Source organism: Electrophorus electricus, chromosome 2 (assembly GCF_013358815.1).
Source record: "Electrophorus electricus isolate fEleEle1 chromosome 2, fEleEle1.pri, whole genome shotgun sequence".
NCBI lineage: Eukaryota > Metazoa > Chordata > Actinopteri > Gymnotiformes > Gymnotidae > Electrophorus > Electrophorus electricus.
This window is the reverse complement of record NC_049536.1, coordinates 26,780,155-26,807,277: the sequence shown is the minus strand read 5'-3', so window position 1 is coordinate 26,807,277 and position 27,123 is coordinate 26,780,155. Positions and strand designations below refer to the sequence as shown.

Genomic DNA, 27,123 nt, shown 5'->3' with positions numbered 1-27,123 from the left:
CATTTCAACTTTTGTTTCATTATGTCAACAGAACCTTGCTCCTGTAAAACATCTAAGTTGTCTTTTGCCAATTTGTATAAAGCAGTCATGTTTTTCTGAGAGTGGTTTCCTTCATGATAGCCTCCCATTTTCAGTATTTTTTTATGTGGTAGACTCATTAACATTGATGTTATGATGTGCAGGGACTGTCTGTAGGTCCCCAGCAGTTACCAGAGAGATCTTTGTTACTTTGTGACTGGGAGTTTTATGTTATGCATATGCAATGACCTTTCTAAGGAGAGTAGCAACAGTGCTGAATTTCTTCCATTTAAGATTTACATTTACCCAACACTTTTTATCCAAAGCAACTTACAATTATGATTGAGTACAACTTGAGCAATTGAGGGTTAAGGGCCTTGCTCAGGGGCCAAACAGTGGCAACTTGGCAGTGGGGGCGCTTGAACTGGCACCCTTCCAATTACAAGTCAAGTACCTTAACCACTGAGCTTCAATGACTTTGTTGTTATTGTTGTTTATTAAATATGACTGTCTTTATTTATAACATAGAGCGAATTCAGATCACATTTTCTGAGTCTTTCATAAAGAGATTCAGGTATTTCCAATAGATTCACAGATGTTTTCTGGCAACTGCAATATCAGTATAATTAGCAATGGGACCAGGCACTAAATGATCAAGCATTAATTAAAACAACCTTAAAACGTTTTCTCTATCAAAATGATGTAATATTCTATTTAGGTGTAAGGCATATTATCTTTGTCATCTCCTTTCCACTGCACAAACTGCCAATATACATGGCAAGCAAATCTTTTTTCTTCTGTGTGCAATGCAGATAGGACCTTGCCCTAAAAAAAAAAACATCCCCTCATCTGAACATATATTAATGCAGTGTCCTCATTCTAACCTCCATCCAAAGCAGTCCCATGCCCACTGCTGCAGTCTACAAGGAATGCAGGTAGTGTCAGTCCATTTTCGTAGTGTCTCCATGGAGATTTAGTGTTTGAATAAGTAAATTTGTAGAGGGAGAAGAAATTTGAAGCTGACGAAAGTATAGTATCCTCATTTTACTGCAGCCTTAGAAATTAATTCCTACAAATCCATAGCTTGAACTGTAATCCATCCACTAATAGGCATATAAACAGTTGTTGTTTTAGGTTCTTATTTTACAGTTCTAATCCTGAATATGATCCTTTTAGACAGAATGATGGCCACATGAAACCAGAAACTCAAAAGAACAAAAGTCCTCAAGCTATCACAGGTTTACTGGCGGTCAAAATAAAAGCATATTCTGATTTAATGCCTCCTATGTCACAAATCATACTGTGCTGTTAAATAGTAGACCCATTATAACTGTAGTACATCAGCACAGGTTTACTACGAACAATACAATCTCCCACAATTATCTTGTGTTATCTTTAAAAACAAACACAATAGCAAATGTTTCTCAGCGCCATATTTGGTTTATCAGTGTAGGTCTACACTTTATATTTAAAACCTTTTCATTGTAATTTTGGTCACAACAATGAGACCTTAGAATGGGAAGTTCTCTTTGAAGATGCTTTGGAAAGACTGTATCTGTACACTTTGACCCAAAATTGCTTCTTCACATACTCCAGTAGATTGTGCCTTGTCCCTTGTGCCTTGTGCCCATAATCTCAACAGTTAATCAGTGATTCATCAGTTTTATCATGATTCATCTGAATCATCAGTGATTCCTCAGAATCATCAGTGATTATTGCAGCCAGTGAATCAGACATCAAGCCTTTGCAGTCTGTTTTATGGAGCAGGGAATTCTAAGGGACCTATTTTGCTCAAACAAAACATGGGACACCCAATTGCATTTCAATCAGATATCTTACAATTCTGTAAGGATCTGGAACATTTGCACAGGGCTTCCACATTATCAGGAAAAATTAAGTCCCAACTAGCAAAAAAGGAAAAAGTAATTTCTAACATACAACATTCCATTTAGACTTCCACACATTTTTTACAACTGTACTCATAATTTCAACTTCACCAAAAAAGCTGCTAATAATATATTTGTGTGAGTGTTCAAGACTTTTAGACTAATGACTCTACATGGGCACCACAGGAGCCAGTGTCTTGCTCTGATCAGGTCAAGTTGATTTCTGTGGGAATTATAGTTTTGAGAGACTTATTTTAGCATAAATAAGTATATGGCAAGCAAACCATGCTTAAATGATATCATAATTATTTGATAATGAGGAGATAACACAACAACAAATGATAACCACAATGTCAGAGATCTTTTGCTTTTATTAGAAAGAAGTGTAATTTTTAATAGAGGATGATTGAACACTCAGATCCTGGCATGGAACCCAAAAGTGCACCTACACCTACAAACTCCACCTACACGTGGTGGGTGCTAATCGCGGACAGAGCTTGTCCAAGGAGACACAGCGGCACTATTATAGACTGGGCTGGCTCTCTCTATCATGAAGTCAGAAAGATGCAATCCTGAGCCATGAACTCAAAAGACTGCACAAGAAGAACCGCAATAGGCTGTAGCAGTTTCAGTTTGTTTACCTTCCATTTTGATTCAAATATGTATGTGTGTGTGGGTGTGTGTATATAGGTGTGTGCATGTGTGTGTGTGTGTGTGTGTGTGTGTGTGTGTGTGTGTGTTTCTGGGTCTTGGGGGCTCAGCCCCTCCCCAGAGTTCTATCTTTCTCAGAAGAGTCTGATGATAAAGACGATGGCCATGGCTTGTAGCTGCAGTAGGGGAGATTGACAGTCCTGAACCCCCATCTTCCCATAGTCTCCTGGCATTCAAAGACTCCACTGTTCTCTCATGGCTGGATGGGAAAATTGATGCAGTGCAGTGCGCAATCCCTCCCCTTCCCACCCTGATCTGGCAGTTCTTACTCCCTCTCTTTCTCTGCTTCGTGCTCTGTAAGACAGGCTGGGACAGCCAGAGTGTCACGCTCTCCTGCTTGGTTCCTGGACCGCACCTTTTCCCAAGTTGCTTCTCTCTTATCCATGGCCCAGGTTCACAGGGGTGGGGAGGTCAGACATAGGAGCATTTGCCTGTGGTGATGATGACGATGATGATTAGGAGGAGGAGGAGGAGGAGGAGGAGGAGGGGGGGGGGGAGGAGACTTGAATGACTGACACCACACAACCATGCTTCCCAGTGTATGTCAGCACACGAGCCGCCACCAGCATCGTCAACCCTGCCGAAATGCTCCAAACAACATAAGGGAGAGAGGGAGAGATAGAGTGAGAGAGACAAGAGAAAGACGCTAGCTTGCCAGAACCACAGGCTAAAAAAACTTTAACAAGGATTGTTAATAGCACCATGACAACAGATTTTCAGTGTATACTTATTTGGGGGGCAGTAGTCAATCAGTCACCAGGTTATAAAGCCATCATGGTGGCCACTGAAACGCCTTTCTTCTCTTTCTTGAACTAAGAAGTGTTCTTACTCCTTGTTCCAACACACAATTCCTTAAATGCCACAGATTTTGCATAATGAGGTGCATAATGAGGTGTAACGCAAGGCAACCCCCCACCCCCCACCCCCAACTCGATATGTCGTGGATGTAAGTGATTGGAAAGGGAGCTTATTAACTTGCGCAAATATGCCACGACCTTCAAACTTCTCATGAGGCTGCTGTAGTCAGATATAATAAATCTGCATCTAAAGGAAGATGTAGATGACTGTAGTCAGATATAATAAATCTATCTTTCAGATAAAGGTAATAATCTGGGATATTTCATAGTTTTTTCCATAGCTGATCACGTCTAAATAATGATTCCTCCACATCCATACACGAGCCTGACAATATATTGATGATGCAAACCCCCTCCCTACCCTTTAGGCTGCCTTTAACACAAAGTTCTCTTTTTAGTCTCAAGGTACACAGCAGGAAAAGTGGGCTAATGCAGATTTTCACAGGATATTTGCATTTCCTGATGTAGGCCTGCATTAAGGCAGCACAACAGCTGAATGTGGTCCTGCCGCGTGATTTGCGATGGTTTTTTGGAGGTAATCACATCCATGAATGCAGAACAGAATGCCATTTCCCATCTGTTTCCAAGCAACACCAACTGCAATAGGGTGAAAGCATGTCTGGTCTCACCATCTCTCCCAGCTTGTGCCAGCCACAGTAAACACCAATCTGAGCCCATTTCAAAGGTACGGGCAAGCAAACCCCAAGTAGAGAAGCAGCCCTGACCTGATGCTTGGCACAAAGTGACTGACTTTTTCAGCAGCAGGAACTGCAACCAACCAAGAGTAAAGGAACCTCAGAGCAGAATGTCAGAGTTCAGTTCTCTGCTCCCATTAGTAACTGTAGGCATAATTATACAATAATTGTTGTTGTGTAACAAAATCTTTTTTTGCTTTGTTTTTTTGAGAAAATCATTCCCACAGGTCTATTTCAAATATGTCATTAAAATATAAATAATTGATTTATAGGAGGTCTGCTTTTACAATGTCTGATCATCCTCTAATGAGTCAGCACTTACACTGAGGGATAATTTAAGTAGAAAGGTGCTACAAAAATGATACCAGTTAAAGAATCAACTAACTCACTTCAAAAACAGTTAGTGAGTTAGAAAGTCTGCTTTCACAATGAGTGCCTGCTCAGCTTATTAATAAGTCAGTTGTAGCCCCACCTTCTCCATTTTCCCATCATCTCCAGTGATAAAACCCACAAGGACAGAAAAAAAAGCTATCTGCTGACTGAACACACAGCAGACCCTAGTAAGACATGACACATTTGTGGCTTGAGTGGTATGCACTCGTTACAGCCGTTCCCATGGGCCTGCTAAGGATCTGCTGTCAAAAAGGGTAAGTGTAGATGAGTGACTGGGACAAAGCTGTTTTCAAGTGTCTGGGCTGGGGCTAAGGAAAGTGCTTTTACATGGCCAGAATGAGAAGTTACATTTGGGTGTAGTGTGTCATTTCTTAATGAAACTGTAATTTTGCATCGGCTTATACAACCTTTTCTCACCCCAGCACTTTCCAGACCACTTTTGCCAATATGGCTGATCAGAGGAAGAAGCTGTTTTGATTACTTGTGTTGTGGGCGTACAGAGTTGCTCTGCCACTAGACCTATCAAATGCTGACTAAACTGGCATCCAAAATAATAATGTGGATGTTTTCACGGTCTGTCCTATCCAATACACTGACATTAAAACCACTAGTTATTAGAACAAACAATAAACCTATTTGAACACTTCCAACATTTATTTCTAGGCTGATAATAGTAATATTTTGTCCACATAAAAATATGCTCACTTAAGAGATTTTTTCCCCCCAAAGTTCTTTAGCAAGTTCTTTTGCAACTCCCTTACACTGGCAGAAATTAAAAATTATGGCATTTTAAAAACTTGCAGCTGTGATTTTAGCAGTCAGCACAATCCAGTAGAAAAGTTCCAAATGTTTTGTTACCCCTAAGCTTTGATGTAAATCAGCATATCATTCTTTGGTAATGCCACAAGGGGTACTCTCCCGCCTAGCTGAAGTAAGACCAGGGCTTGGAGATAAGAGCACTATCCATTGCTGAAGGAGGTTCTTACACTCCCTGTTTACATGAAGCCGTTCATAATGTTTAGGCAGATTGCCTCAAATCCATATTATTATACTACTGTAGTTACTGTAAAATAGGTCACCAAAGGCTTGAGGTCTCTGCTACCAGTCATTATGTTTCAGAGGACCAGGCACCAGTCAGTCTCCGTCACACCTAAACTGGAGACATATGAATGAGAGTGACTCATTTCAGGGAAGGACACAGGGCATGAGTGTGGTAAGGTGATGTATTGTAGGCCTGTACTCTTGCCAGCCAAAGCAGTGAGTCAAATGGTCTTGGATCTTTTTTTTTTTTAAATGTTCACTTACTATGCACAGCTGCTCCCCAGACAGAGCCCTAATCAGCATCTGAAATAAAACCAGAGAAAGCATATGTTACTGTATATGTAGTTAACCATGGTATAAAGAGTGGTGGTGGAAAAAAAATTAAATATGCAATTGAATGTATGCAATTCAATGCAGTTAAGTTAAATTATTATTATTATTATTCATTATTATTATTATTATTATTATTATTTTTACAACCATATTTTCATAAATAAGTTTTATGTAGTCCAGGACCCTAAGGTAGTTGAAATGACATGAGTAATAAACCTTATGGCATGCTTTGATGCAGCAGCAGAGCTGAACCTAGGTTGTTCAAGTAATGTCCCAGTTTAATCAAGCAGGCAAATAAATAAACAACTTCCAATATCCAAAAGGAGGTTGTCCAGGCAGAGATTTGATAATAGGCAGGAAAAATAGCAAACAAATCCAAACAGAGGTATGCAAAACAGAATAATCCAGATAGCAATAACCACAGTTGGAAATGAGAGACAAAAAAGTAGGATATATGACAATTAAGGATTAGAAATGCAGGCAAAAACACAACAAGACTTTGCAATATGCAAACAGCAAACCGGAGCTTACATACACAGGGAGAGTTGAAGAGACTGAGAACAGGGGCGATGAAAATGAACATCCTTAGATTTAATGAAGCTGGTTGGAAGATGATGGAAGTTGTCATCCATAATGGAGAGGATGGGAGTTGTAGTCCATAATGCAGCAGGCACAGGTGAGACTAATGGATCGGATGTGATATCTTAAGCAAAGACAAGACTCAGTTCGGGTCAATGATTGATAGTTGCTGAAATGTAAAGATATTTTGGGGTTGTTCTTTCAATAACTTTGATTTACTCAAAGGGAAGGTGGGCAGGGATACTGACAGGATGACTTTGTCCAGAGTTCCCAGAGTCAAAATTGTCTCTGCTATAACCTGAAAGTACAAAGTTCACAGTAAATTGTTCCCCCGAGAGCCAAGCCAACACTGCTGTGCCTTGGGGAGGTCCAGCAACTTTGCTGAACTTTATCCTCATATTTGGATCCAAATTTGTTTGCACTCTACACACCTTTCAACATCAGTCATCTATATTACACCTCAGAAGCTGCTGTTATTGCCATTTCAAGACAGAGGGATAGTGGGCATGTAGATGTACAGATATATTGAGGACATTAGGGAAAGTTAGGTCTGCTGATGTTAGCTAAAGGATAAATGACAGACATGAAGAGATTAATAGCGCGTAAAATGCACAAGAAAAAAAATCTCTAAAACAAAACTCTGTACTTTCCTTATCTAAAGATCAAGGAAATAAAAAGTTCATAAAAGTTAAAAGAAAGAACTACATTATTTCAGCATCATAGGTAATGTAAAATAAACGGACAGAAGCTCATAAATACGCTCTGTCGACGACAGGCGCTGAAAATTGAACAGATGATTTTTCACCACGGGCTACCGTGTGCAGACCACGCGCATATCTGAAAGTGCTGCTTGTTAATCGTTCAGTGATCAAACTTTGACCAAACATAAGCAAACAGGAGTTCCTGACAAAGGTTCTACGTAACCTTCTTACAACCAGCTGTTACTTCATAGTTACACAGAACAGTTAATACACCCTTATCAGCCGGAAGTGCGTGGGATAGTCCAGCGCGTAAATACTTTGAGCTCACTCTAAAGTTAATATAGGCAGGCTTGACCCGCTCCTTCTGTTATAACCAAGTCTTGGCTTTCTCCGAAGGAATGGCTTCAATTCTCAGCTGCCATGGCACTGTTATACTTTTTCTTACATACCTTGGAATTTGCTACACAAAATGTGCCACAGGTAAGATATTCTCGTTGTTTTAATTAGGTTTTCCTGCAATGTTTTTCAGCGGGTTCTTTTTCTTTAGTGTGAAACAAATGTACTTTAAATCGGAATAAACATGAGATTTCCACTTTGCTGAAATATTAATCTCGCAATGTAAACATGCGCTGCTTCCCTGAAAACTGGGTAATTATCCTATAACGTGCATTTTGTTGTGAGTATTGCAAACTCTACCTTCATGAAATAAAGTTGCTATTCGGGATGACTTGTGTGATCAAGCCCAAAGCGTTTCAGTTATCAATATTTAATTTCCATATAAGGCATTCGGTAATTTCACAAGGTACAGTAAATTTGTCTACGATAGTTCTTTAATTTTTATTACAAAATAAATGGCCGTGCTTAACAGAAACATGGTAGTATTTGGATATCTCTGCAGCCAATGTGCAGAAAGTGTGTACAGGTTCCTTTGTTCAGGTTGATTTCGCAGCCCCCTGCTAAGAGCTTGCCCCACCCGGAAACTTACACATTTCACTCACAACTTCTATGTCTGGGACGAGGTCCATACTGACTTCGGATCTAATTTATCTCAGCATTAGTGGGTGTGTGCTGGATATTTTTCCCCAAGGAGGCAACAGATTGAAAGTGAACGCGCTCTTTAGACGGACACTTTTATGACTGGGGGCTGTTACATTAATAAGAGCTGCCAAATGTTCGGAAGCCAAAGAGTAAAGAAACGAAAAACAAAGAACAAGGTCCAAGCAAATGTGAAAAATGTGAATGTTACACACAAAAAAATTAAAATGTAAGTAAATTATTAACTCCTTTCTCATTGGTATCCAAAACAAAACCATCTACTTTGTTCAGTATAGGCAAAGCTCAGCTGCTAGAGTACTCCCAATCTAAAAAATGGCTACCTGATCCGCTTCTCAGATTTAACGTCCTGCTAATGTACAAATCTTTACATGGACTGTCAACACCAAACGTAACCAGGCTCCTGCATGCGTATTGTCCTGCCTGAACACTTGGGCCATCTGCTACAGGTCTTTTGTCTGTCTAAGCACTTTTTAATGTGCTATTTTTTCATTCTACCTGCCAGTGTGAGAGAGTCAGGAGTTAGTCTGAGCGTATGAGAGACATGGTGCTATCAGTTTTCAGGCATAGCTATTATTCAGAGACAGAGATGTCCGTTTTAGCGAGTAACAACTGTCAGACTCCCCTACAGCAAACAGGATCTGTTAAGTGAACTTGCTCACTGTAGTTATTCTGTTCACTGACGTTTGTTGTTGTTGTTGTTGTTGTTGTTGTTATCATTATAACATGAAGGTGTAAAAGATAAAATGGTTTATAATAGTTGGGTGATATTCTGTGCTCATATTACCTAAATAATTAGATGCATCTCTAGGCTTTCTTAAGAATGAAAGGACAGACTAAAGATGAAAGGGAGTCACTGCTGTCAGAGTTGATCAGTATGAAGAGCTCCATAAGGTTTGTAGGGAAAAGTATTTAGTTTGTTAAACCAATTAGTTTAATTAGTAATTCATTTCTGTGTTTGCTGAAGCCCTTCATGCACAAGCCAAGAATCTCTAACTGGCTGCTTCTTTAACGGGCTTCCTTAAAGTGTGAAAAGCAAACAAGCAAACAAATAAATAAGTAAACAAAAGGGAACATCAGGATGGCAGGCGGGAGATTGTTTGTTGGCTTCTACTCTATATTCCAACAAATGAATCAAAGGGTCTGCATGTGGCTTCAACGGACCATTCCTTCACTTGAGAGAGAATGAGGAAGAGCGATAAGTGGGAGAGAAAGAGGAAAAAAGTGAAGTGAAAATAAAACCTTTGACATAGTTCTTACCAGGAAGGAATACAGCACAGGTTAGGAAAGCAATTACTTGTTATTATTACGTGTAATGTCTAGGCATGCCAGTATCCAGTGAAAGCAGTCTTTTCAACGTTGCCAAGTCTGTTTCATGAGCGAAATGGAAACCTTCACAGCAGTTCGACTTGCTTGTCTCTTGTTGGGTGTGGGGTGTAAATGATGGAGTCTCCTCAATTGTGCAAGCCTAGTGGTCCAACAGGACAAATCTCTTTCTGTTCCTTGATAAGGTTTCTAGCTTATAGATGTAAACATGCACTAAAGCATGTAATAGACTGTCTTAGACTTCCTCAGATCCTGCACATAAGTACATATTAACATATTCATATCTCTAGCTCCCTTTATTATTATATCATACATTTTGTTTGTTTTTACTGTATTCCCCTTTAGTGTAACATTTTAATTTTCTCCTGAATGTTTGCAAATAATATAAATGGACTTGTCTAGCCTGTTTACTATGTTACACATTATACATGTGTGTATTCACCATGACAAATTCCTTCTATTCATTAGTCTAATCACAAGTAATGTGATTCTGATTCTGGTTCTGAATAAGCATATGCATATAATAAATCAAAGTTATTTTTTATGTGCTGTGGTATAGTTCCAAAGAATTGTCATAACTGGAATGGATTCAGTGCTGTTACAATGACGGCCAATGACGGTTTCTAACTCCCATCATTAATTCCCATGGACAAACTGGGAAAATTGAGGATCACAAAGGAGAGAGAGAGTAAAAAATCTCCCTGGAGCCTACTGATGCAGTGATTATTTCTTAACTATAACTAATGGACAATGCGAGACCCCTCAGATGGAAATCTGGGTGCTAGCTTGCAAAGAATTACCAAAATGCCCCTTCTATTTTTTCAAGTTCGAACTAAAAGATCTACTTCACACTCACTATTCTTGTGAAGTTGCCTGCATGGGGGAGCAAACTTTTTAATATGCTATTTTTCATTCTACCTGCCAGTGTGAGAAAGAGTCAGGAGTTAGTCTAAGGGTATGGGATATGGTGCTATCTGTTTCAGGCACATCTAATATTCAGAGACAGAGATGTCCGATTTAGAGAGTAACGACCCTCAACTGTCAGACTCCCCTACAGCAAACAGGATCTGTTCAAGTAAACCTGCTCTTTGCAGGTATTCTGTTCCCTGAGATTTGTTGTGGTTTTTAATATCATAACATGAAGGTGTAAAAGATAAAATAGCTTATAATGGTTTGGTGATATACTGCACTCAATAATCAGATGCTTCTTTAGTTTTTAAAAAAAAATTATTTTAAAGAATTAAGGGCCAGACTGAAGAGCAAAAGGGGGTCATTGCTGTCAGAGCTCATCAATATGAAGAGGGTCATAAAGTTTCAGTAATTTGTCGGAAAGAGCAATTAGAAAGAAGCCCCATTCTCATGCCAGAGCAACACCTTAGCGCTAAAGCATGGAGAAGTAAAAGCAGAGAATAATTGTAATATTATGCATATTTTTGAAAGGTTTTTGACATTCGTGGCAGAGTTCTGAAAAACACCCAAGATATCTCCTTTCCCTGTGAGAGGGCTAGTATTTGTGTAGTGTAAACCCTCCAGCCCAACACAGAGCTGTGGCACAGCTGAGAATAGAATCTGAAGTTCCAGCTGTCATGGGTGCCCTCTGGGAGCTGATTCTGCCGGTCTGTTATGGCTGGTGTTAAATGTTTCGCCATTAGACATGTATCACTTCCTTCAATTAAAGGAAGGCATGTTTATGCTGATAGTGTGCTGTTTTTCCTAAATTTGGACACTTCTGGACACAGTGGTCTCTTTTACTGCTCAGTCGAGTATTACTCAGCACAAATGATTCCCCGTCACCCCCCTCTCTGACTTATGGATGACCTATGTAATGCCAAAGGTGCTGACAACACACACACACACACACACACACACACACACGCTGTGCACATGCTGAAATCATCATACTGAAAAATGGTAGCGAGTTGAACATTCAGTAAAATCTGGTGGAGAGAATTAGCATCATGTCATTAGCATAAAAGTACTGGATACCAGTTAATAAGATTTCATTAGCATAAAGATACCACAGACTAGTTAATAAGACGTCATTAGTTCATTAGGATAAAGTATAACTGACCCAGTTACCTTCTGTTTTTTATTAGAGATGGTATCATTTAAGGTTGAAGTACTTGTCTAAGCAGGCCCAAGAAATCCAGAAAAGGTCGTTGTTCTCAGTACGCTGTGTGCAGCAGACAGTTGAAACATTGCAAGACCCATCATGCAGGCTGTTCTTTTAAAGAGTCGACTTGCACTAGCAGTCTTGTTGCTTTTTCACTGCAGGCATGCACTCAGTTCAACCCAAGGCCAGCATTGACACTGTGTCTTTGGTTGTTCTTGGCCTTGGCTAGCTCATCATTACAATCATGTCTTAATACTGAACTAATCAGACATCCTTTGTCATGTGTGTATCTCGGAGGTCTGCTATATTACTACTGTGTATGAACCGTGTCTTTTCTGAGTGGCCCTAGCATGGAAAACACCGTAAAAGAGAAAAGGTTGTCACTGTGCTTAATAAAGGACCAGACTGATTTCTTAAGAATTATAAGTATTTTTATACAATCCCAGTGATGTTTAGCCAGTTTGTTTGAACAAAATATCTCTACAAGAAGGCATGAGTGGGATTTAAGGCTTTTTTATTTGTGCATTGCCCATTGCAGGAAGTGGAGACTGTTCTGCTGCTAATCGCTTTCACAGGCACTTAAGAGCCGTAATTAAACAGTCACACACACACAGATAGACACACACAAATGCAGACACGCACACACACATACACACACTCCAAGGGACCACACTGTCTTTTGTGTCTTTGACTCTGCATGGTTACTGCTTGTCTAATGCTTATTTCTGTGTGTGGGTGCATTGTCACACATGCACACACACAAAATTGCTTACATATTAGGAAACCTTTTGTCCTGCTTGCTCAACTTAATACATCTGTGGTTTGACTGACAAACTGAATTAGTTTTGTAATACAACTTACTCTGTTCAAAGAAATACTGTAGAGCTTCCATAGCTGATGCGGTTATAGCGGAAAGGCATTATATCTGGCTCCTTTGCTCTGGCAGAGACTTCAGTCAACAAGATGACCTCCCTTTCATGTTATTGTGTGAATTATTGCAGGAAAAAAACACATATTGATCGTTCAATTTAATGAAGACCATTGTTGAGCAGTACAGCATGGCCTCATCAGCTCAGATACCTTCACTTTTCCTACCATTGATTCAGAAGTGCCATCCTCCACATGAGTGAATGAGTGCATGAGTGAATACTGAGCCTCGTCATCTCCGTATCCCCCAGACCTCGCAGAATAGCTCATATTCTGACACTACTTTCTGTCTGTATTGGCTGAGAGAAAAGGCATGAGCAAAGTTATGTTGTTTTCTTTTTAATTATCTTACATGACCAGTCAAGTAACATATTTTTTGGTTAGTAGACCAGTGTTTCTCAGTTCAGTTTTCTGGGAGCCTCAGACAGACTTTGACAGACTTTGGTCTTGATGGTCTGTGGGTTCCTGAGGTGTGCTTAAGCAAATAAAACCTGAGAAGAAACAAAAAAAGAGAAAACTAGCCATTAAGGACTACAGGCACTTTGTGCGTTACCGTGTGTGTGTGTGTGTGTGTGTGCCAAAAAGAGTGTGCTATATTGACATTATCTGCAATCTCAGCACTTCACATGTAAGTAATTGGAAAATAGGTAATTGAATAAATGAAGCTTAGATGTGCACAGTTTTCATCAGTGTGTCTGCTATTACATCCCCAACTATTCATCACCTTATCCTCAGGGGTGTAGTGGAAAAGACAGATTTTAATCCAGATTTCTTTCCACGTAGGCACAGTCAAGGGCCGTGTCTGTTAGTCAATGCTGTGTTCGGTGCTGTAGAAAATATAATTAAATGGCTTTGAAAATGTACAACAGGAGCACTTAGTAAAGCAGAGGGCATATCTCAAGATTTCACTATTTAATCTCCATTACCTAACAAGAAAAGCCAATTAGCAAATGTAGGTGGTATTATAAAGGGATGGAGGATATACCTATATATACTGCAACCTATAATATGTACTATATATATCTTTCTGTGTATTGTGTATTGTACTGTGTTCTGCATTTATTTGTTCAATATTCTTTTATCTGTATTGTCCCTTTATGGAAGCACCAATTACACCACTTTTTCATACATTTTTCATACATGTATAATTGGCCAATCCAGCGATTCCTATTTCAGTGTTTTATTTTTTCGCCATGGTTCTGTTTAGGCAATTCCTGATTATGGAGGAAAACAAGCTTTCCAGGTCATCAAAAATCCCCACACAGGCAGAAACATTTCTCTCTGTGTTACTGTATTATAGCAACATCCACAGTTTTATGTCTCCTGTTTAACTCATGCAAAGTGATGTCTCATAACAGTGTCACATAATGGGAAAAACTGAATTTGCGTCCAAAATGCACATAACTGAACGGAAAGTTTGAAGACTAGGCTTCTTATTTATGATGCAGCTCAACTGGAGGGTCTATTAATCAGATACTGTTGCTGAGGCTATTAGAGTACCTTTAAAGAAAGTCTCTACACCCCCAGAACAGCATGCAGATATCTGAAATTCAAAATCATATTGTTTATACCGTGCTTTTTACAGCAGTCATCACAAAGCAACTTAAGAGACATCCAGGTTCAAACCCCCAGTGAGCAAGCCAAAGGTGACAGTGGCAAAGGAAACCTCCCTAAGAGAATGAGGAAGAAACCTTGAATCTTGGTTCTTCTCTAACAGGGCTCCCCCGTCCTCGTCTGGTTGACACCGGACAGCACAACAGAAACAACAATATAAGCAACAACAGAAAAGCTTAGCCTGGGTCTCTAGATGTCCTAATCTGGGTTCCATGAGTGTAAGGATGTCCGAAGCCTGTCTAACGTAGGAACAGCTCAGGCACATCTGCCCAATGTTTAACATAGTGGATTACAGTGGATTCCTCAGTTATATTAAACTGTTATGTGTCTTCTGGTTGGACTGAGACACACACACACACACACACACACACACACACACACACACACACACACATATATATTGTATGTCATATGCGCAGCACTGGAAACTAGTTTAAAAATATGTAGCATATAAAGAACAAAATAGAACAGGCCCTAGAACAGACCATTGGGATACATAGAAACCTTGGTGTTTGCTTAAAAGTCACCATTTAGGTTTACAAACTGATAATGGTCTGTTGAGCAAAAGCTACACAAGGAAATGGCTATTCCATTAATCCTAATAACATTTTCAAGTCTATCTAGTAAAATATTGTGATATGTAGTATTAAATGCAGCCCTGAGATGAAACAATAAAAGCAAAGAGACACAAGTGATCAGAAGTGAGCAATAGGTCATTAACTACTTTAGGTCATTAATTATTTGAACCAGTAACACGTGGGGACCGTGCGCAAAAGTGCCTTAGCTTACTTCCTGTGCTCGCTACTGGAAAGCAATGTAAATCAAAGTGAATGGACCCTCCCTTCAGGTGGCATGAGCTTCTGTAGTGGTGTGTGGTGTTACAGGCTATTCTTTCCTGTACAACACAACCCCCCAATTGGGCCTCCAGAACTTATGCTTAGCATATGCCTACATCAGGAGGTGCCATATGGCCTAGCATCCCCAGTGATGGGCCTCTCATTTACAGTGCCTGGGCCCTCTCATGCAGTCACCCATGGCTCTGAAGACTGTGAGCATGATTAATTGAAGTGTATGGGATTATCTGCTTCATTGAACCCAACACTGCAGACCTCGGGTAATTGCATGGAGGGGCAGTCTAGTCGGTACTGAGACCCTGCAATATTTTTTTAAACTTTTTTTTTCATGGGTCTGACACCGGAAGGATTTGCTTGTTATTGTTGTTATCACTGAACTGCAGGAGAAAAACAAGTTTTGACCCATCTGGGATTTTCAAGGTGTAGCTGATAATCAGGACATGTACAGAGTGTAGAAGTTGTGTAGGCAGAATCAATGCGAGGGACAAAATTGCTTCAGATAAACTAGCTCTCAAGATTACAGCGCCTAGATCATGTTAAGGATCATTGACATAAATAAAAAAGGTCAAAATCTTTAAAATACTATCTGTTCTCTATATATGAATCCATCATGTTAAGGGAAACTGGGGACAAATCTATGATGTAATTTACATACAGGCTCGGAGGTGTTTTCGATTTCAAAACAATGGGCAGGTCAATTCATGTAAGGGTATGAGAGCGATTTATTGCTTGGATATTATAACAGACATTATGGATTTTGTTCCATTACTTGGAATGTTCAAAACATGTCCATCTATGCACACTTAATGGTCTTCAGGGCAAACTCAAAACATTGTCATGGTTACGCTGCGAAACTGCACATCCACCACAGTGCCTATTTGTGCATTGTGCAGTAGAGGGTATTTATTAGCCAGCTATGCAGACAACAGCACTCAGTTTGACCTTAGACCAAGTAAACAACCTTTGCTTTCTGACTTTGTGAAACAGATTTATTACTTACCTGCAAAAAAAACAAAAACAAAAAACACAATGGCAAAAACCTTAAAAAACCCTTTTTCTAACCTTTAGCTTATACATAGTGCCAATCTGACCTTGTTTCAGTTAACCGCTCAAGTTTAAGGTCTAAGACAGGTACTCAAGAAACAGTGCTAATGCTCTCACAGGATAACAGGATAGAGTCTACTACCAGGAACCAACAGTCCCTCAGATAATGTGTTATACTGGGCGTGCAGTGATTTGGCAGGCCTTGTTATTGTGGTACTAATTGGTTTACTACCGCGTGCTACGTTTGGTGAGTAGGAGTTTAAATCTTTAGCAAACTGTTTTTTCTCCTTGCCTCCATTCAGCTGCCAAGCAAAACAAAGACTGAGTGATACAGTCAGTGCCGATGAAGTGTCATACCCTGGACTCTGGACTGGGCCTTCTCACTCGGCTGAGTCAGACGATGGTAAAAGAGACTCATAGCACAGGCAGCTAGTGCAAGTCATTGTCTCTTCGTGCTCGGTCTGATGATTTTCCCTTCAGACCTCCAGACAACGAGCTGCTCGCGTGGGGCATGAGCTCTCTTGCATTGGTGTGTCTCTGAATAAAACCTGATGCTGTGTGTGTGTGTGTGTGTGTGTGTGTGTGTGTGTGTGTGTGTGTGTGTGTGTGTGTGTGTGTGTGTGTTACTTCACTCATCCTTACAACAGGCAGTGCCACTAAGACGGGAGTCAGTGTTTACTGTGTTAAAACCTGGTCTGAGACACAGATAGGCATTTATTATGACTTCCGCCTGTTACTGTTTCATTTTATGAAGGACAGTGTGCTTCACTGTGTTCGATATCATCAGTCACCACTATGCTGAATTCCAGCTCCTACTCACGAGAGACACCTTATCGATGCAGGGACTGGGTTTCAGCATGGGCTAACCTGCCCAAACTCTGCGTTGACAGTGAATTTAGCCCAAGTTCAGAGTTGCGTATTTTGGACCATTATCCGAATTGAGGTGAGCGTGTGAGTATGAGAGACCAGGCAGAGCAGAACTTGTGGCCTTGGCCACAAAACAGCTTCCAGTGGAAGTGCAAGAACCCCAAAATATGTCACTCCCTTGCATTCTGGGCCAGGACATATTTTGGTTGTTGTGCAGAAGTGACTGTTGGCCCATACAAACTTATGCTGCACAAAAACAAAGGAAATTTATTTGTATGCAAGAGGAGACACAATAAACAATAAGCCTACAATGCAAAATACAGACTTTGGACATGTTAACCAAGTTCATTTTTTCAATAACCTTAGGTACTTCTCTGAAACTATCTTGTTTAAGGCAGTAGTAACACATGTAAATATTTAGCCTAAGAAACAAGACTTTGACAAAGAAAGTGCTGCACTTTGTTCCAGAAAATGAATGATAAATTGTTCAACATAAAATGTATGTAATTGAGTTTTTTCTTTATTCACAGGATTTTCGTAATCTTTGGAAAATTATTCTAGAGAAATAAAGATCTGCACTCTGCAACTGTATTTCAAGTAAAAACATATTTCTTTTTCATACCAATGATCAAAGAAATGTAAATCAGCAAAATGCAAATTGTTCTCCAGCAGCCATGTACCTGACACAATTTATAATTAATCAAGTTCTGTGAGACAATATTGGGACTCTTAAAGCAATGTTATCTTTTGTAAGTCTCTGTAAACTGGAAAAGTTCACTCCTGCCATAGCACCTAAAGCGCTTACAGCAAAATCATTCAGTAGGAATGTCATTTTTTATTAAGTCTGTATGAAACACTTTTTTTAACAAGAACAAGAAACAAAAAAGGCTTCTTGGCATAACAAATGACCTTTCACCTTCCCCATCTGCTTTCGCATTGTTCAGCCGGAGTGGTACTGGCCCTGATCGTAAGAAACCAAAAGGTGAACAGTCTTATTGTGTCACCCGTGCTCTGAGAGGTTTGTTCTGGAAGGTCATGTTTATATAAATGTTTCCACACTGGAGCTGGGCATGTGGCGGAGAGAGGAAGAAGAGACTGGCCTGTCCTCGAAATCTCCCTCAGGCTCCTCCATCATCTATCTCTGGCCTAGAGGAATGTTTATAAAGCTATTGGGGCAACTCTGCTGGGAAAACATTTAATCTCCGACAAAAGCAAACCCAATTGTTTGTCAGCTCTTGGTTTTGCTCCTGTGCAGGTCTCCATTGAGAGGGCTATTGTGCTATTGTCCTCTTTATATGCCAAGCCGGCAGACGTTGTTTATGGAAAGGAAGGCTTCGTGAAGGGTCTGAAAGGACTGGTGGTGCAGCACAGGAGTCTGGAATTCAAGATGAATCTGGAGTCTGGAGTTGGAGATGAGTCTGGAGTTGGAGATGAGTCTGGAGTTGGAGACGGGTTCTGAAGGTCATGTGGACAACATGCTAACAGCAGGCTGTCATTTTAAATCTTAGACCTATAAGCCTGTGATGCTCTCTCTACAGGCCAACACCAGAATGGATGGAGGGCTGGTACCATACTGCAAAATGCAAAAGCTGTCACTGGGATTTCAGTTCACTCGATGTGGAGACAGCAGCCTTGTTCTTCAGTTGTTCTTTGGCTGTTCTTTGGCCTTACGCAAATGTCTATAACTGAAAAACCCAATGCTTCTGCAGGGTTACACTAGAAGTGAAGTCAGAGAGGTTTAGCTAGCACTGCTCTTTTTCTCCTGTGGATGGTGGGTGGTTTGGTGGTATTCCAAGTAGATCTGGAACGCCGAGGGCAGTGTTGCCATGGGCAGCTTATCTGCCTCCTTCCACCACTATTAAATATCGTTAAGCGTCGCGGTCTTTAGCTTATTGAAAGTGGAGTCCCTTTAAACTGCAGAAACCTGCTTTTATTACTTTCCTCTGAAGCTTCAGGTTAGCAGCTAATAAGCGGCAAAATTTCCCCACGAATGTCTTTATAAATTTTATAAATGTATAAACTTTCTTCCTGTTCTCAGCAAACGGAGGGCGCCCTCGACTCCATATCTTCCACCACTCGTGTGCCCTGAAGAAAGACGAGGGGCCCTGCAAGGCAGTGAAGGAGAGATTCTACTTCAACACTGACACGGGTTACTGTGAGAACTTTGAGTACGGGGGCTGTCAAGGCAACGCAAACAATTTTGAGACCTTGGAGGCGTGTGAAGAAATGTGCGTGGTGAGAGGTAAGCGGAGTTGCCTCACCCAAGAACATCAGGCGTAATCGAGGGCAACAGCAAAGGGTGTACAGGGGGAGGGGTCAAGGGTTGGTGTGGGTAACCTCGTGACAGAGAACGGAGACGGAAACGGAGAACTCGGCTGAACTACAAATGCTCCTTAAGAAAGTTACTTTTCACTTCACAGGTATGTAATACTTCAGGTGGTCTGAGCCAGTTTTAAAATGTCGACTGAGATAAGAGTGTTTCGAGGTCAGTAAAATGCAAAGGGCATATATATGTGTGGAGCAGTACACATACGAGGACGGTGCTTTTATGGACTTGCAGAGCTTCCCAGCAGGGCATTCCTGATAATTAGCCCATAAAGTGTAATGACTGAAACAAGACTTGCCAGAGTAAGTGCACCCCAAAGACCTGGTTATAATGTAAACTGTCATTCAAGGGAATATAATGAACTCTAGATGATATTAATTAGGACAGTGTTTCTGACCCTTTCTGTCTGAATAATCTCCACTTCACATTTTAGCATTTGCCTGCTCCCCACAATGCACCTTATAAGAAGAATAACTTAATTTATGAACAACTCAGATTTAACACGCATTAGTTTTGGTAAAGAAAGCACCAACAGCCATGGCTCAAAACACTGCTCAGATGATGAGGTATAATATTAGCGCAGATTTACATAGATGCATAACTATACTTAAGATTCAGACATAGTAATGCATCTTTATTTCATGTGACAGAGACCATCACTCAGGAAGGGAAGTGCATGTTCTGGCTCTTGGGTCTGGTTGTCAGAGCAGACGTTTGTCAGCTTGAAGACCTGGGTTAGACTCCAGGCACAGTTGTTTCTCCTGCCTTCACTGAGTGTACCTTAGGGGAACGTATTTGGTTATAATCGATTGACCTATTTCAGTAAATCCTATTTTCACCTATTCTCTTGTTTTCTGTCTGTTACTGATGTAGGTTCACAATCACAGAATAATGTAGAGCCAGAGCGTCACAGACACCCACTGATGAAGCACAAATGCACCATTTTTCCCGGCAGTCAAAGTGAAAGATGATTCCTTCAGGGTAGTGAAAGATGTCATGTTGACAGTGTGCCTGTGCTTAACAAAATGACACAAATCCCATGGGCACAATACCTTGGCTTTAACCAGATTAATTAGAGCCCCATGGTTTGGTGAGTCATATCTCATTATGGCATCTGGAGAGATTTGTTGATTCAGACAGACCTCCTCGACTTTAACGCAGAGAAACCCCTGCCTCATTAATCGCTATAAAACTGACAGTGGGTGCGTTATGATGAAAAAGGACCCCTCTCATCTCTGCTCAAGGGTGCAGCCCCTGTGTGGTGAAGGATTCAACATGTGTCTAGCCAGGAACTGCTGGGCGTGGGAGAGGCTGGCAGATACTATGCCTTGATTCATCTCTTTCCCTCTTCCACACTTCTTCTCCTTCCTTCCTCTTCTCTTCCTTCTCATCTTTTGCTCTTTCTTAGCACCAGTCTCGACTCTTGTCTATGTAGTGAGCTTGGGTTGAGACCACTAATCCACATTAGCCTCAGAAAGGCTTTTCTGGAAACACTGAGAAAATGATTTTAACTTACTGACCCCACATCTTAAATCAATGTTGTCATTTGCATTTCAGTACTCATGAAATGTTGTGTTTAATGGAGCAATTACTCTGAGAGTTGTGATTAGGAATGATAATTTGCTCCACACCACTGGAGAGATTAATTTGCTTTTAGATGTAGCAGAGATGTTATCCCAGTTATTGTTGACGTTAGCGCCGCAAGAAAATGTGATAAGTGGATGTTTGTCTCCATCTAGTGGACAGAGTTCTCAGTGCAGAACTGTAAATTGTGATACACGTTGAATTCATTTATATCCTATTTTATCTATTTTTTTGTGATATTCCAGTCATCTCTGATCAGAGAGTTTAAGACATTAAGAACATTCATTAGCATTCTGGAACTGATCTCCATGGGGACAACTGCCTTAGATGTGCTAGAGGTTCTAAATGAAGGATCTTTATTCTTTAAACACACACACACACACACACACACACACACTCTCTCACATACACACACACACACACACACACACACACACACACACGAATCTCAGTGATGTGACAACAAACCTCGGAATCCACTTAAAGGCTTAATGACACTATTCTATGAGTGTGAATTGGCAGGTCAGGGCTGTAACTTTGAAAGGCTCACTGCCTAAGAACAAAATGAGCTCCTGTCACATGTATATTTTCAACTCTATTACACATTTACAAGTTTTCCATAATACTAATCCATTAAAATGTATCCCATTATCCATTTTTCATAATATATAATACATTTTAATTAACATATCCATTAATTATTCATTTCTTAATATGTTTCAGGGATGGTAACATTCTAGTGTCATTTAGGATAGAGCTGGTCACATCACATTTCTAACCACAGTGAGGCACAGAGAGAATGAAGTTCTCAACAGTGTAATACTCATCACTTCAGACATGGCTCAGGCTAGCGGACATTGTGATGGACATCTTCTTAAGTGAATTTTTTAAATTAGTGGCTTCCATAAATAATTCCTGCATAGCAACACTAAAAATTGACAACATATGAAGAGGTTGTTTTTTTTGTTTTTTTTAATCTGTCGACCTTTGAATCCCAGCCAGCTTTTAAATCAAAAGAGCATGCCCTACAGATGGAGTTAAAGAACATCAATCAGAGCAATCCGGCCATGGCTCACAGCCACGGGGTTGCACCTCCTGGTTTCAGCAGTAAAGAGCTGTGGTTGTGGAATGCCTCTGGAGGCTTACTTACTGGAGCCACACTGCCTGTTAATTACATTAACACTGACATCTGGGTCTCTTGGAGGACATGTGCTGAGGGTTCAGGATCACCTGATCAGTCACGTTTAATTGCTGTATTTTACCTTTTTGGCTCTCAGCACCCTTTTGATCAGTCAAGTTTCAGTGTTTTGTGTTTCCAAAGACTTTGCTTAAAGCATCAATTCCGGGCCCTGAGAGTTTGAGCATTGTCATAAACACGCCCATCTAAATGCTCCAAACACTTTAAAAAAAGATCAACAGCCTATGGTGTGGTTTTTATCCCCATCCCTTTACCCAAGCTGACCCCTCCCCTCTCCTTCCACAGCCAATAAGAGTCCATGTCACCTGGAGGATGAGCCAGGTCCGTGCCGAGGGCTCGTACCTCGTTTCTTCTTCGACAACAGGACTCAAGAATGTCGCCGCTTCTTCTACGGTGGCTGCTTTGGAAATGCCAACAACTTCAAGACCATTCAGGCCTGCAGAGACAGATGCCAACGTATGTGCCATGTGTTCGTACCTTCCGCCAGTTCTGTTTATAACAAGGGTAGAGCAGTGATTAAGATCAGTGTGTCAGTGTGACAGAGTCGATCCTTTTCCTCTGTGTTACTCCGCATACAACCTTCACACCACAGTATCGCACAACAGCTGACTCTTAATCCGGACACACACTTTGTTTTAATCAGTTATATCCTTATTTATCACCCTCAATGGTAAAAAAGAGTGAATACCACAGTTCAGCTCTTGATGAGGACAGTTGGCTCTCAAGGCATATCTGCCTCTCTCTCTCTCTCTCTCACACACACACACACACACACACACACACACACACACACACACACACACAGCACTACGAGTAATTATGTGATAAAGCAGCAACAGCCAAGGAAAAGCTAACACAGGCTGAGGGGAGGAGAGAGTTTAGGGTGGAATCCATACGCCTTTGGACTGACAAATTTGTGTTTTTCTCCTTTTCTGCTCTTAGCAGGTAATAACACTCATGTGCATGCCGCAAAGCCCAAGGAGACTGTCAACGCAACCAGAGAAGCTCTCATTAAAGAGGGTAAAATTAGCATCACATTCGGCGTTTCTGAACTAACGATTCGAAAACAGTTAAGGTCATTAATGTATATGAGCATGTTACAGTAATCAGTCTAGTTGAATAATTACAGGCAATAGCAAATAATACTAGTTAAACATGCATGCATTTGCATAAACATACATAATCACACCTCAGATGAACAGGGTTAACACCTCTAGAGGTCATCTGCATAATACAGTGATATTTCTGTCGGAGTGAACATGGTGTTTCTCACAGTTGTCTATGTATTTTTGTGCATGGTCATATGGTCCAGCTTAGCTAACTAGTGATGCATGTAAAAGTCTTTCATTAACAGACAGACTGAAACTGCATTTTGGGACTGTTTCACTCAAAGCAAAAGATGATGCTTCATTTCCCATGTAGCAACAAGAACAGAGAGTGATGACACTCCTGTTGTTTTCAGATAAGGACTTAGAATTTGTGTCCCACATAGTGTTCCAGGTAAAGCAAGAACCAGAGTCACACGCAAGTAAACAACAAGCTTTTATTTTAATTCCCTGCCCTGTAGCAAACACACACGTACCTGCACCCACACACGTGTTAACAAGATGAAGGTGGGCAGGTGACTGTGTGTGCGTTCTTCATATGCCAGGGGGTAGTAGAGCAGACATTAGTCTTCCCTCCTTCTGCCCATCTGACAGAGAAGTACCGCTCCTTGCATAAGGGAGGACATCACTGGCTGGTGCTAAGAGAAAGCCTGTGTAATTAACACAGACACACACATAGGCACACAGGCACAAAAAAAAATGTTTTAGAAGGAACTGTTTTGGTTTCCTAAACAGGTTCACCTTGGGCAGAAATAGCAATAGCACGTCTGTACAATTCTTATGCGCTTTTCTGAAAGCAACTGAAGGAACACGTGCAATTCAGAGCTGCTATATAAATAAAACTTGCTATTTTTGTTCTCTTGCAATTGTACCTGTGCCAGCTATGTAATAAATGAATGTCATAAAAAGCTGGGTCTATTTGTATTGCTGCAGTCAATATGTTAAAATGTTTTCACCATATTGTTCTCCAGGAAGGACATTAGCAATGCTTACACTTCTTTAGTTTTTGCAGTTGTTGTGGTTAATGAACCACATTTCCTAACTGTTATTTATGAACTACACTTCTTAAATGCAGTTAAAGAACCACAATCGCTAACTGATTAATGAACTACATTTCTTAACTGTGGCTAATGAATTTCACTTCCTAACTGTGATTAATAACAACAATAATGATGACATTTATTTGTATAGCAAAGTGCTTTACAGAAAAGTAAAGAATAGAGAGTACATGGAGAAATTAAAGCTAATTACATCCTGAGATGCATAACCTCAAGAAAGTCATTGCCAAAAAATGAAAAGAGAAAGAAAAAGTAAAAAAAAATACAATGACGATAAAGAGACATGAAAAGAATGTATAATTTAATGCAAAAGACAATTAAAAACCACAAATTGAACTTGTTAACTAGTTAATGAACCACATTTCATAACTGATTAAGGAACTACACATCCTAACTAGTTAATGGATCACACTTCCTAACTAGTTAATGGATCACACTTCCACACTTCACACTAACTGTGGTTAACTGTAGTGAAACAGAAGCAGAACAGAAGTTAACTGTAGTTAATTGTGGTAGAACTAGCAGAACTGTAGTAGAACAGAAAACATTGCTGTTCCTTTGTTAGCCGCATTTAGGAAAAGTCACTATTCCTAACTGGCTAACAAAGGAACAGATATTGGATGCCAGTTCAGTGGAAGCTCTGCTGTAATAAGACTTTCTTTAAGCATCATTCTTTTTATGCAAGATTAATCCAGCCTGGTCCTCGAGTCAGAACATTTTGTCACTGGTGTTATGTGCATTTCTAGTTGTAACATTACTCCTGTCTTTCTGCGTTTTCAGTGTTCACTGGGCCAGTCTTGTGTCTGAGTGCGATTGATGAGGGTCACTGTGACGGAGAGGAGAGGAGATTTGCTTATAACCACAGTATTAAACGCTGTCAGGTGTTTTATTACAGCGGCTGTGGAGGCAACAAGAACAATTTTGTGCTGAAGAAGGACTGCATAAGAATGTGCATGAAAGGTAACATGAAAGGTAATTAGTCATCAGTGCAACAACAAGGTGTCTGTTCATTAGTCATTAGTGTAACACCAAGGTGACTGTTCATTAGTCATTAGTGTAACACCAAGGTGACTGTTCATTAGTCATTAGTGTAACACCAAGGTGACTGTTCATTAGTTATTAGTGTAACACCAAGGTGACTGTTCATTAGTCATCAGTGTAAGGACAAGATGACTGTTTATTAGTTATTAGTGTATCGACATGGTGACTGTTCATTAATCATTAGTGTAACAACATGGTGACTGACTGTTCATTACTGATTAGTGTAATGACATGGTGACTGTTCATTAGTCATTAATATAACGACATAGTGACTGTTCATTAATCATTAGTGTAACAACATGGTGACTGTTCATTAGTGATTAGTGTAATGACATGGTGACTGTTTATTAGTCATTAGTGTAACACCAAGGTGACTGTTCATTAGTCATCAGTGTAATGACAAGATAACTTTATTAGTTATTAGTGTATTGACAAGATGACTTTATTAGTTAGTAGTGTATCGACATGATGTTCATTAGTCATTAGTGTAACAACATGGTGACTGTGCATTAGTGATTAGTGTAATGACATGGTGACTGTGCATTAGTGATTAGTGTAATGACATGGTGACTGTTCATTAGTGATTAGTGTAATGACATGGTGACTGTTCATTAGTCATTAGTGTAACTACAAGGATCATGTTCATTAGTCTGATGAATTCATTAGCACTGCTGTGATCACTGATTAGACCTCAGAAGCTAAACAGACTTGTGAACATGCTGTCTATGTACTGTGGGATTTGTAACGTACTGTATATGTACTGTTGGTTTGGTAACATACCAAGCTAGTTGGCAGCTTTTGGGCTGTATTTAAAGTACTTCATCTTATTTCTCTCTGTCTGTCATATCTCATTTTTAAATAGGAGTGGTAAAATAAAGTAGCATCAACTATAATAATAATAATAATAATAATAATAATAATAATAATAATAATAACAACAAAAGCTTGTCTTGTTCAGTATTGTCACCAGAATCCCATCAAAGCTCAATCTCTCACATGGTGAAGCATAAAAATGAAAAGTATTATGAATGTTGATTAGATTATCACATTTCTCTTTTGTCCCCCACAGATCACGGCAAGAAAAATCACATACGAATAAAGACAAGGAAATCCCACATCCTCCGCTCTATCTAAGACATGGCAGCCTGAAGGACTCCTTATAACCATCTTATTGTCATGCTGAAGTTTTTTAGTCAGTTATAAATATCATCGTACAATATTGCTTTTTTGAAAGTATTATAATAGTGTTTTATCAGTTATACTAATCTATTATTATTATTTGTTTTATATATTCTGATTTTTGTTTGACTAATGTTTGTTTTAGTTATTCTGTCTTTTTTTTTTTTTTATTTTTTTTTTTTTTTTTTTTTTTTTATAAACGTGAGGTCCCTTCTCAGCCCTGACACATGCTTCTCTTTTCGTCTTCCATGCTGTATCTCATCTGATTTATTTATCAAACCCCTCATTAACCAAATTCAGTACATCGGAGCAGGGAAACCATGTAAATACCCCCAAGGGGCATTATATGTGAAGCCCCCAGGACTGGCACTGAAAAACATTGCTTCATACCTATTAATACTCCATACCCATTACTGTATATATGCATTACTGTTAAAGGTTGTGTCCTGCAAGGATTTAAGAGACATCTGTGAATGTATGATCAATGGTAATAGCAAGAATAATAAAGAGAAAATAGTGGTTACAAAAATGAATGGGTCTTCCAGAGCTCCAGAGCCTGATTAACTTCTGTTTTGACTCAATCATTTTAGTCCACTTCCTACCAAAACAAAAAAACATT

The 27,123-nt window shown here is 39.9% G+C and overlaps 1 protein-coding gene across 3 annotated transcripts; it reads left to right on the top strand.

The window, feature by feature from the left end:
* The first annotated feature begins 7,382 nt into the window (after window positions 1–7,382).
* Window positions 7,383–27,037, top strand: tfpia (tissue factor pathway inhibitor a). 3 transcript variants are annotated; one of them, XM_027021976.2, is made up of 6 exons: window positions 7,383–7,694; window positions 19,051–19,254; window positions 22,406–22,576; window positions 23,063–23,140; window positions 25,065–25,244; window positions 26,395–27,037. In XM_027021976.2, exons 1-6 carry the CDS (start codon window positions 7,613–7,615, stop codon window positions 26,457–26,459), a joined length of 780 nt encoding a protein of 259 aa, XP_026877777.2. In that variant the 5' UTR covers window positions 7,383–7,612; the 3' UTR covers window positions 26,460–27,037. The 3 variants fall into 3 exon arrangements, with proteins under 3 accessions (XP_026877777.2, XP_026877770.2, XP_026877761.2); XM_027021969.2 differs by having other exon boundaries at window positions 7,388–7,694; window positions 23,066–23,140; window positions 25,065–25,256; XM_027021960.2 differs by having other exon boundaries at window positions 7,389–7,694; window positions 25,065–25,256.
* The last annotated feature ends 86 nt before the right edge of the window (window positions 27,038–27,123 follow it).